The 12,912-nt window shown below is 42.1% G+C and overlaps 1 protein-coding gene across 1 annotated transcript in view; it reads left to right on the forward strand.

The window, feature by feature from the left end:
- The window catches only part of ZNF451 (zinc finger protein 451), an 837,322-nt gene that overhangs the window by 587,584 nt on the left and 236,826 nt on the right, over positions 1-12,912 (forward strand). Inside the window, exon 11 of the mRNA XM_086926452.1 lies at positions 8,702-8,832. Within this exon, the coding sequence (XP_086782578.1) occupies positions 8,702-8,832 (131 nt within the window). The remainder of the gene's footprint in view (positions 1-8,701; positions 8,833-12,912) is intronic.

Raw genomic sequence — 12,912 nt, forward strand, 5'->3', positions numbered from 1 at the left:
AAGCTTAAATTTGGAATTCCGCCAAATAGATGTCCACCTGGTTTTATGCAACGGAATTGCCACCTTGTCAATTTTCCTGACCGCCGCAATTGTATCAAGAATGATAGACCGGGAAAATAGGAAATGCAAAGTGGATGTAGTGCAAAAAGAGGCAGTAGTCAAAGGAGATGCTAAATGCTGTTCTATGAGCAGCCAAGAAGGAACATGCAGGGATGGTGGAGAAAACCATAAAGCACCTTGAGACGCTAAAAAAGCAATCTGATATTTCTCCCAATCAGGAAAATTACAACCACCCATATCACAAGGACGACGTAAAAATTTATATGCAAGTCGAGCACGTTTGTCATTCCACAAAAATTTAGAAGTCAGAATATCGATTTCGCGAAAAAAGGAATCTGACAATTTAATCGGCAGCATGGAGGAAACAAAATTAATAATCGGCGTGATCATCATTTTGAGAGTTTGGAGGCGGCCCCACCAAGAAATATGTTTCGGAGACCATGTATCCAAAAGACGACGCACTTTAAGTATAGTCTGAGATTCATTATAGGCAATAGTGGCAGACAGAGTAGAACAAAAATAAATTCCTAAGTATTTCAAGTGTGTAGACTGCCCTTAAAACCCGCTGATCCCATATGCGCGGGGAAACAATAGGCATTCAAAGGGAACATTTCAGTCTTGTCTTTATTTAGGGTATACCCCGAAACCGAAGAGAATAAGGAAATGATGTTAGAAATAGCCGGGATTGCCAGAGCAATGTCGTCTGAAAAAATAAGAACATCATCTGCGTATGCAGCAGTTTTAATACAGTTAGGGCCAAAGGAGAAACCCTTGATATCAGGATGTAGGTCAATCAAACGAAGAAGAGGATCAATGGATAATAAAAATAAGAGCGGGGATAAGGGACAACCCTGTCGAGTGCCCTGACTAAGATTGAAAAAAGAAGACGTAGCACCATTAACTCTAATGTTAGCTTTGGGTTGAGAATATAAGGACATAATCATATTAATGAAAGAGTCGCCAAGATTGTGCGCGCATAAAACAGCACGCAGAAACGGCCAAGAGACCTTGTCGAAAGCCTTTTCCGCATCAAGGGCCAAGGCCGCGGCAGGAAGTGAAGAGCGTTTGGCAGCCCCGAGAACATGACAGAAAGTGCGTATATTGTCACGCGCAAGACGGCCTTTCACAAAACCAGTTTGGGAAGGATGAACAAGAAGAGGGACAAAGGATTCTAGTCTTTTGGCCAGGATTTTAGCAAAAATCTTTGCTTCCATGTTAAGGAGAGAGATAGGTCGGAAATTTTTAGGATCCGAATGATCTTTCCCCTCCTTCGGGATCACTACTATAGTAGCCTCAGCGGCCGTGCCAGATACAGACCCACCTTCAATAAAAGAGTCAAAGACAGATTTTAATTTGGGGACAAGTGTAGGAAGAAAAGTTTTATAAAATAAGATTGGATACCCATCAGGGCCTGGAGCTTTACCAGACCGAGTAGCTTTAATCGCAAACTCAATTTCGTCGGGGATATAGGTTTATTTAAAAAAGAGCGATCAGCATCAGAAACCGACTGAATCGGAACCGATTTTAAAAAAGCTTGACACTGGTCAAAAGAGGACTGATTAGAAGGAGTATACAGCTTATTATAAAAATCACGAAAAACTTCAAGTATGTCATGTGTTTGGAATTTTTTAGAACCGGTGTGGTCAGTAATAGAAGAGATCTGCGAGGATTTAAAAGAGAAGTCCTGAAATTTTAATGTAGCAGCCAAGATTTTCCCAGCTCGATTTTTTAACAACAACTTCTTCGATTTTTGAGCTTGTACCCCAATATAGGCTCTTTTAGTAACAATGGTATTATATTTGTATTTAAGTAACTTTATTTGCTGTAAACAAGTGGGATCCTTAGAATGCCTGAAGGACGCTTCCAAAGCCTTTATAGCAGATGACAAGTCTGTAAGTTCTTTTTTAATATCCGAATTACGTTTGGACATACATTTAATGACCTGACCACGGAAAGTACATTTAAAGGAGTCCCATAGAACAATTGGGGAAGAGACAGAGCCTTCGTTCTCACGAAAAAAGGTATCTATAGCTTTAGAGAATTCATCAACCTGAGAAGAATCATGTAAAACTTCGGTATTCAATCTCCACGAGCGAGCGCGTGATTTAGGGGCAAACGATGATAAAGTAAAAGTGACCGCAGCATGATCAGAGATTAAAATAGGATGTATAAGCGGAGAAGAAGAAGATGAAACAAGAGAAGAATGAACTAAGAGATAGTCAATACGAGAGAAGGAAGAGTGAGGCGAAGAGAAGAAAGAGAAATCACTACCAGTGGGGTTATGAAGACGCCAAATGTCTTGAAGATGAGTAATGGAGCACATGTTAAGCATTTGTTTGTGGGATTTAGGAGGACGAAACTGGAATGCAGAATTCCTATCTAAAAGAGGGTCCATTGGTAAATTAAAATCACCCCCAACAATAAGATTGCCAGAGTGCGGGGTGTCATTTAGTTTTTTGGTAACCGATTTCCAAAATGATGGATCATCAATATTAGGTGCATAAATATTCATCACATACAGCTCATGCTGGCCATCCGACAATTTAGATAACAACCAACGACCGTCAGAGTCATGCTCGGAAGAAAGTAGCGATAAACCAGAATTCTTGGAGATTAATGTAATAACTCCATTTCGTTTACCCAGGGCATCAGAACAACCAACATCCGAAACCCATTCCTTCCTCAAAAACAACGCTTCTTTGTTAGTGACCTTGGTCTCTTGAAAAAGAACCACATCAGACGATAGGGATTTACAATAATCTAAAATTTTTGACCTCTTCACCGGATGATTTAACCCCTTAACATTAAGGGACAATACATTCAAACCCGGCATGGAAAAACATAAAAATCAAAAAACGACAACAAGGGTGACAGAAACATGACCAACGACAGAACTACAAGGAGCCAATCTTCAGGCAAAAGAAACACTGTGGGAGGGTTCATTTGGGGAATCCAAGAAAAAGAGAAAGGGAGAAGAAAAGAAAAGAGAAAAGAAAAGAGGGAGATAAGAAGCAGGAGGGAAGGTCTAAAGGAGACCAACATCATACTAAGGAGAACGTGGAAGAGGGCAGATGAGGGACCCGCACCAGGAGGAAAATTGAGTGATATCAATAGCCCCAAAAAAAATATTAAGCTGATAGCAGTAATAGAGGACTTGGGAACAAACAGAAGTAGCAACGCAAAAACGTCAAGATAATACAATTAAGCTTAACATAACAAATGTAATTGAATAATCACAGAACGGCAGCAATTGAAAATAAATAGACTAATCAATAGTATTGAAAACTAGCAGAGAAACTAATGAGAACCAACAAAAGCATAGGGTAACTCATGGACAATAGGTAAATGGGTGACGTTCAAAATGCATATTCGAAAAATAGCAATATAGTGAATAAACCAACTATAACTGTATATAAAACAATATATCCCTGAAGAGGAGATACATAGGTAACAAGGAGGCAAGATAGTGAAATAGAGAGATAAAAGAAAGAGAGAAAAACTACACATATGAAAAAAAAAACAAAAGAAATATGAAGATAGAAACGTCATGAAAAAAGAAGAGTGATTCAAAATAACAGTGACCTAAAGGAAACCATAGCAAGCAGAAACAGGAAAATAGTGATGAAGAACTAACACAAGTAGCAATCCAAAACAACTAGAAAAATGTAAATAGGCAATACTGAACTAGGAAAGCTTGCATAAACACTTATAGTTAGCAGTCTAATATCAAAAATACATAGGTAAAGGAATGCATACAATCCGAGAAACTAATTGAAAATAACCAATGCAAGAGGTAACCAGAAATAGTAGAGAAATTAATGAAGGTCAAAATGCATATTCGAGAAATAGAGACATCGTACGTGAACAAACACTACCTGTAGATAAGAACAACAGATATCTGAAGTGAAAGTAGATAGGAAAGAAAGGAAAAAGAGAGCGCAAACAGAACTTGAGATAAACAATGACCGAAGGTAAAGGTCAGAAGAGCGGCAGAAATGGAGAAAACCTAACTAAAAAACGAGAGAAATAGATAGAAGCAGAGAAAAGGAAAAGAAAGAAGAAGAAGAGAACAAAAACCCTTACGGATATCAGAAGAACAGAAAAAAAAAATCAGAAAAAGTCTAGCAACAGCCTTGGAAGGTAAAATCGACAAATAAACTCAACATGAGAGAGAAGAGAACCAGAGCAACAAGAAAATACAGCCAGGAAAAATAAGAAAACACATCAAGTGCCCGAGGCACTAGCAGACTGCGAAGTCGCCTTCTGAATCTCCATCTCTATCTCCAGCTGGTTGTCCAGGAATGTAGATAAGTCAGCCGGTTCATCGAAAATTCTAGAACGACCTTTATAAGTAATGCGGAACTTCGATGGACCAGAAAACGAAAAAGGAATGCCCATTTCAGAGAGACGTTTACGAAGATTAAGGAAACCCTTTCTTCTTATGACAGTATCTCTGGCAAAGTCTTGAGAAATTGAGATACGATGACCATCCCAAAGAACTTGTTTAGCTTTGCGCATATGAGAGAGAATCTGTTCAGTATGCTGATGACGCAAAGGCTTAAAGATGATTGCTCTTGGCTGGGTTGCCGCTTTAGACCGAAACGTTGGAACACGATGTGCTCTTTCTATCTCAAACTCTCTGTGAAATGAGATTTGTAAGGTGTCTGGAATCCAATGAGATAAGAACTCTATCATAGATGAAGATGACTTCTCCGAATCTTCCGGCAGGCCAAAAATGCGTAGGTTAGATCTACGATTACGATCCTCCTGCTCAGTAAGATCTCTGCGCAATGCCGCCATTGAGCGCTCCAAGTGGTTAAGGGATCTGGAGTGTTTGTGCATACCATCCTCCGCAGAACTAATCCGTGATTCCGCAGTCGAAACACGAAGAGAGAGGGCTTTAAAGTCATTCCTGATAGCAGATACCTCCACTTGCAGTAAGTCTGTGTTAGTTTTTGTGGACTGTGCAATATCATGCACCTCATTAAGGCGTATGGTGTCCAGCGTGGAAGTAGAATCTGAATGAGTAGACTCAGGCGTAGGAGACACCGACTTAAGCCTTTTCAGCGACGTGCCAACATCTTTAGAGTCTTTGGTATTCAAGGAACGACCCATATTGGCAGCCATGAAGGAGTAGCCGCTGAGAAACAATAAATAACCACTTGAATGAAAAAAGTGCGCAGACTGAAGTCCAAAAAAGTACAGATATAGCACACTGAGCTCAATAGGCGCAAAGGAGAGAATAGCGGCGGACTTACATGCCAGGTAGATAGGTAGTTACTGAGTTAGATAACTACAAGTAGTGCAGGAGGGTTCAGCAAAGAGTTCTTGCGAAAAATACCACACTAGTATAATAGAACTGCCCTGAGAGAGAACAGCGCGAGGCCAAGTGAATTGCCAGCCAAGTAGCAGGAAAAGAGCATAAAAAAGGAAAAAATGTTACCAAATGTAAGCATCAGAGCAGAAACTGCCAGGACAGACCCCACGAGCTGCAATAATGTATCCACGACAGCATTCCTGAGGAGAACAGCCAAGTGCGTCAGGAGCAGGAAATGGCGGCCATCCGTGAAGAGAATGAGCGTCTCGGACGCCTGAGGCAGAAATCATGCAGCCTGTGACAGAAACAGCAAGAAAACACCGTCATTCTGTCCCCTGCATATTCCGCTGCTGAATACCACCGTTTCCGCTCACAAGGGCAGCTGGGGAGCGGAGAAATAGCCGGCCGGGAGCCTCTTGCCACGGAGCTCAAGCGCGGACCGCCATGCTGAAGCGGCGCGCAAGCCACGCCCGTCTCATGCGCATTTTATGAATATCTATTAATGACTTTGTCTCTGGGTCAAGATTGGAAGAAATAATTTTATCTATCAGTAGCAATTGATGCTGCACCTGGACATAGGGATAGAACCATTAGTATATTTAGCAGTGAAACCTGTTGTAAAATGGCCTCGGCTATCCCCGACTGCTGGGACTAATTTCTCTTGAAAAATTCCAGGTGTATCTGATCATCAGAGCACACATTGCACTGTTTAAGGACTAGCTCAAGCTCTCCCACTACCACATTAGGTAGAGGCGGTCCACAAAGGTTGGTTGGGAAGTCCTCACTAAGCATTGGTGCCGTAGGTTATCCCCTTGTGTCATTCATGGTATATTTATTCTTTTTTTCTAGTAATGTAGGGCTATCTCTAACATGTTTTTGCAGGGTGTGACATTTGATCACAACAAGTCCCTACATTTGCTCCAATGAGACTTGGATAATCTCCGCTGCCACATATGTCCCCCACCGGAAACACTAGGAGTCTGATGACTTACATTCATGTATTAACTCTCCTTTTTGTGTGTGTATATATGTGATGTACTGCGTGAATACACCTGGATAATACAATATCTGCATGCCTTTTTGAAAACTAGCTGTTACAGGTACTTTAAGTCACACCAGGTCACTTATCCTAGCTTATGTATGAGAGAGCATACCAATGTGGTATAAATAAAACTGTTGAGTATATCAGCATCATAAACATTGCAAGAAACCAAACATATTAATATGTAGTACTCTGACTCAAGGTAGTGGACTGTAGAGGTGATGCCTCAGCTTGTAGCGGATCCGCTGAGCAAGGGGAAGGAGGGGGAGTCCACGAGGTGGTAAGGGTCTGTGGAAATAGGAGGGGGGACTGAGGTGGTGTAGGAAGAGAGGTGGAGTGGGCACCCCCTTGGCAGATGTGGATTGAAAGAGTACTATGGATCTTGAACATCAATGACGGGTAATAGGGGGGCAGTAGGGTGTGGTGTGATGATGGGGATGGTTATGGGGGTTGTTGTGATCTAAAGCTGGATACTGCAGAGGGGGACAGAGTGGGGTTACCTCCCTAAGGAGGGTATTGGTGCACTATGTGTCTGGTTGCATGGTGGTGACAGGCGCATAGGATGGGGCAGGAGCAGGTGCCTTCCTGTATTGCCTGTGGTGGGATAAAGGAAGGGGTGTGGGTGGCAAGGGTGGGGGGGAGCTTGAGGGGGGGGGGTGCAGAATGGGGGAGCCCTCCACCTTTGGTTTATGTAATCCTCAAGGCCTCTGGAGGCAACCAGCATGCACAAACAGGCTACCAGCATCTTTATAAGGAGTACATGGACAAAACCGACTTATCGCCTTACAGAACAAAGGCAATGACTACTTCCTTTGGCCTGATAGTGATGTGCTGCAGAAGATGATGGATGACTTCCTGAACAGTTGTCTGGCGGTGACCTTGTGCCATGGAGCTGGCTGGCATAATCCCACAACTGCTCAGGTAGGTCCTCTTAATCTGCTGGTATTAGGGTGTCAGGTGAGTACTACTTCTGAAAGAAACATTCCAGCGACTTAGCCACGGGATAACAGATCTCGCTCACCAAGGGATTGTCCCAGCAACACTTGTCTGGGGATCAGCCTCGTACATAGTCCTTGCGCAGAACAGGTCGCACCCAGCCAGGTTCTATTCTCGGCTTCTAGTCCTGACCTGTAACATTGTCTCCACTTTTAAAATTTGAGGATCCCGTCAGGTCCTGGAATGGCATTGGGTCTGCATGAACAGTGGATGATGGGGTTATGGCACACAATCCTCTCTCTCACTTGTGTGTTGGTCCAGTCCCATCAGACATCTTGTCACATGCGTTAGGATGTTGATCATTTTGAGAAAAAATGAGAGAGAGACTAGAAACACTTTGGTGGAGGCACTGTGAGTACAGCAAAGGGCAACCTCCCCCACCCACAGAAACAACTGAATTATGGAAGAAGGCAAATGAATGCAAACCTGAACGTTCCCATGCTTAGCATGGACCCTGGGCACCTGATACGCTAAGCCAGCCACCATTTTGAAGGGCACACATTGAGTTCAAAGGACTCCACAATGTCCACATCCAATCCATATGAAGGCCAGTGACCAGTGTTGTGTGGATTAAACAGAACTTTCCAAGTGGAGAGCAGACATTCATTCTTCATATAGGGATACAAGTGAAAGCCCTGGCTGCTGTTAACCCACAGCCTGGGTTCAGAGAACCAAAACTACTCTCACAAAAGAGAATGCACATTGGGTTCCCACAGAATGACTTTAAAATGAATTGACAAATGAAACCCCTTCAGTGGGCCGACATGGCTGTTAAAGAAGAACATGGCTGTCTGTATATGAGCAGGGTGGCAAGGCTTTACAAAGCCATGCAGAGGATCTTCTTGCCAACAGATCCTTATGGGGAATAGTCAGAATAATGCAAGCACTCTGATTTTGTCTGACTTTTATATATAATGACTTTCAGCCTTGCTCTGTTACCAGCGCACTCTTCTTTCATATAGCATTGGCTTTAGCATAACTGGGGAGTAAGAGGTGGTAATTGTTAGAAATGTTGTAGTCCCTTGTTACTTGTTGAGTAATGACTATATCTAACACACAACTGCATTTTTGTTTCCAGCACATGACCCTCCATTCTAGGCTTAGCTCGTCTAGATGTATCATGCTTGCAACACATAGATTGGCAACCATGTGGTGGTTGGTATGAAATGTAGTATATGAGTATCAGATTTATCTTTACATTTTATGCAGAAATGTTGTCTTTTTGGGTATTTATCTAGTGATAGGCCAATACATTTATTTGCCTAACTTTTCTTATATCCATGCAGGTGGTAATACCAATTGGAGACCCCCAGAAAAGTGCCCAGTCTTCAATCATCTAGAAAACATTGGAAGTTTCTTCTTACATCCACGCTGCAGTAATCGTAAAGATGCTGCAGATTTTGCAATCTGTATGCATGTAAGTAACGTTACATTAGAAGTTAAATGTGGTATTGACTTTAAACATTTGGGCATGATATCAAGGATCAAGTTCATGCCTTGTTACAAATAAATGTTTGTATATGCTAGATTTGAAAAAACCTATAAACATATGTTACCTTGGCATTAATTATAGGTAGTTAAATATGTTTATAACGAGTTTCCAGTTTCCCAGACTACCAGAAGTGCTAATCAGAGTTACAGTTAAACGATGATTAGGAACAGAAAAACAAAAAGATCTTGTTAGGGATGTGAAGCCCGGCACCTTCACTTCCAAACCAGCACCACTCCTATGTCAATCATCGAAATCCATCAAAGGAGGTACAAAGTCAATTATAATCCTTGTTTTATTCTTTATCTCGCAGTAATTCGAAGCAGTCTAAATTCCTATTTCTTTAAATACATTATTTTAAATCCAATTGTACAGCTGCAAACACGCGTTTCGAGGGACAAGTACTCTTCTGCAGGGTTTATATATAATTGATGACATCAGTTTTTGTATAATTTCGAAATCTTGCGATTTTATGACTCCAAATCCGATTCCTAAGGTACCCCATATCGGTATCGGTGACTGAGATCACACTGCCACGGCCTCTTGATAGTTTTCTTACTAGGACAATGCTGCTGAACTAATCATAATGTAAACCTAACAAAGCAGCTATGTTGGCTGGTGGCAACAATGTTTAAAAGTGACATATTTACATTCCGATGGATAGGCATATGATGCGAGATGATGTAGGTGAAAATAGGTGATTCATTGAGAAGCTTTGATAGAGTATAAAAGGACTGAAGTATCTGCAAGAATGTGTATGTATTTATTGTACATTTCTTTTAGGAGTTTGCTGTATAATGTCACTTCAGAATGTGTAACATTGAGGCAAGTCACTTGGTGGAGAAGGAGGGGGCAGGTACTATTGAGTTGACTGGTCATTAGAATCGGATGACAAAGGAAAGAGACTGGCTCTTGGGTGTTTGTGTCAATGTCTGTCATCTCCCTGTGATGCACACAGGATGAATATCCATTGTCTTGCTAAATCACATTTTTGGATACGTGAATCATGAGGCAATGTCATATGTTAATCATGGTTGCCCAGAAGGCACATATCTGTTGACCCCACACTGAAAATATGCAGGACCTTTATGGGCTTGTGCTTTTTGCACGATGCAGGAGGACTTGAAAAATCACATGAGCCCTGACTGGGAACAAGCTTAGGCTTTTCAGAGAAGACCTGGTATGGATGTAGATTTCTGCTTAAAAATCATTCCGCTTGCTTTTTTTAAATAGTTTTTATTTTGGGAGTTTCATATAGTGTGAACTTGACCCGAAGGTATCGGGTATCCGAGTGCTTCAAACTCGCACCAGTTGAGTTACACAAGGACTCGTTCATTTTTTTGTTAGACACAGGGAGATTACTTGATTTTCTCAGAATCACAGGATGTTGAGCGTCTTCCCAAGACTCGATCCTGGTTCCCTAGATTTGAGGTTGACAGCCCTAGCCAGTAGGCAATATCCTCTCCTCCTTTATTTTGTTTGAGTTGGAATCTACTCAGAGTTTATTGGGTTTTTGAGGCAAAATGATGTATGTGAGGATAGAATAATCATTCACCCTCTGGTGGTCATGGGGTAGCTGGAGACTGACTCGAGTGTGTTTTGGTAGCCTTCATTAGTCCTCTCCTTTGTTCTGATTCATATGAATCTCAATGAAATTTCAATGTATGTCTGGAATTCCAAATTAAACTTGGTGCGTCCCTCACCAGTGGCTGCATGAAAACAGTGAAAGGTAGAGGAAAGTTAGAATCCTGTTGCTGTTTAGATCATACATAGCTTAGAGAAAGCCATTCATAGGCTATTGCTGGATCTTTTGTTGAGAGGTAATTTGAGCCAGGAAAAGACTGTACAACTCCATCCACTCACGTAAGTGACTGTATTACTGGCTACAACAGCTATTCTTAGTAATATTAGAGCCAGTTAGCTTTAGTTCACTTGAACTAAAAAGTGTCCCATGACCTATAGAAAGTCATTCATCCTTACATCTTGCTCCAAAAATAACATTTGCTGACTGGAGTTCTGTGACCTAACTACTTCAATAAACAATACCTTGAATTCTGATGTCAGTAATCCCTCCAACACTGCAATGCCTCAAAGGAGTAGAGGCAGTCCAGCAATACTCAATCCTAAATCTTCATGGCTCCACCGTTATGCTACTTTTCTAGGGAGAACCCACTGGACTCAGGGGACAATTAGCTCTCTCGAAGTAAATTGTTAAAGATTCACATCCTCATAGGGATGTTCCTTCGTCATCTCACATGCTGCATGATAAAGTTAACTGCTGAATTGTGTAGCCTTTTTTAAATCTTCAGAATCAGGATGCAGTCTCCCTTAGTAGGGTTGTTTTTTTCAGACCCTACTATTGTACCCATTCTCTGCCAGTAATGTGAATAAGAAAGGGTGTGGGGGCGTGCAAAAAGGATACCGCTTTCCAGTGGCAATGTTCATTCACAGGACTATAAAGGCCTAGTTGATGAGCCATTCTTATTACAAGAGAACATACAAATATTCCTGATTGACTGTGACTATGTTTCTGTAATCCAACTCATGCTGTACAGATTAGATTTTTTCTATTCTACTTTTTCTGGTCGTAATCAGCTCATTTTGGTGGGTACATGTGGGTCCAACCCTCCTCACCTGTGAGTGGAATGTCCAAGGGGGTTAGCTCTTACTCCAATGTTATTTTATTTCTATAAGGAGCCTGTGAGGGATACGTTGGTTGGCTTAAATATCTCTGTTCAACAGTAACATATACTGTCATCCGTGGACATTTTGCTACAATGAGTGGATTTCTCTTTTGGGCTTGAAGCTCAACCCAGTGAAAAACCATTACTTTTGTTAACCAACTCTTGCTTTTCTTTCCAAGTCTAGGATTATCTCACTTCCTTTCTCCACATATCCAGTTTCATGAACCCAACACTTGTTTATTTTATTTATTTATAAAGTTTTATATCGCACAAACTAGACCCAGTGAGGGTATCAGAGCGCTTTACAACTGTTACAACTAAAAGAGCACTGCGAACTAGGAACATAGATATGAGTAGCTTACAGGACGTGTTAGACCTGTAGAAGGCCTTCGATTCTTTGGAGTTGCCCTATCTGGTGGCAGTGCTGCTCAAATATGAGCTAGGTGATCTTTTTTACAATATGGTACAATTATTGTATCAGCGCCCTACTGTCTGTGTCCGCACTGGCAGGCTCGTATCTGCTCCCATTAGAGTGAAAAGAGGAACGCGCCAGGGATGCTCGCTGACCCCGCTACTTTTCTCTGTAGCCATGGAACCAGTGGCGATGCTAATCCACAGAGGAGGCGAGGAGTGGGGCATACAGCTGGGAGATGGGACACATGCTGTGTCCATGTATGTGCGCAATGTCACTGACATACCCGCACCCATGGTGGATGTGCTGAGTGTGTTTGAAGAAATGTCAGGCCTCCGGGTCAATTGAGCCAAGTCCGGAGTGTCGCCTTTAGCGCGGCCACGACAGAAACTGACGTGTTGAATAATGGTTTGTGGCTCCCATAGTACTCCACCACCTTTCGATATCTAGGAGTCCACATATATCAAACTCCAGATGATTTATTGGAGGGCAATTTAACAAGGGCGATTTCGGCGGTAAGGGCCCAAGTGCACTTCTGGAAGTCACTCCCGTTGAATGTCATGAGTTGCCTTACCCTGCTAAAAATGATTTTCCTTCCCAAACTACTGTATTATTTCTCAAACCTCCCAGTTTATGTCCCAACTAAGATTTTCCATGAGCTGGAGCGTATGTCCCGAGACCTTATATGGAACAATGGCAGACCCAGAGTTGCGTTGTGGAAATTATATGCTCCCACTTCTCGCGGAGAACTAGCTATTCCCAATCTGGAGCTGTACTGCATAGCAGCTCAGCTGCAGTGGGTAACAAAGTGGCTCAATGGCACTAATTTGGAAGACACGGCGACCCTGCAGCAACCATGGACTCACACTCAAATATATCATTTATTCCATCCGGCTGCCTGGTCCCCACGTC

The sequence above is a fragment of the Lissotriton vulgaris genome, chromosome 6 (genome assembly GCF_964263255.1).
Source record: "Lissotriton vulgaris chromosome 6, aLisVul1.2, whole genome shotgun sequence".
NCBI lineage: Eukaryota > Metazoa > Chordata > Amphibia > Caudata > Salamandridae > Lissotriton > Lissotriton vulgaris.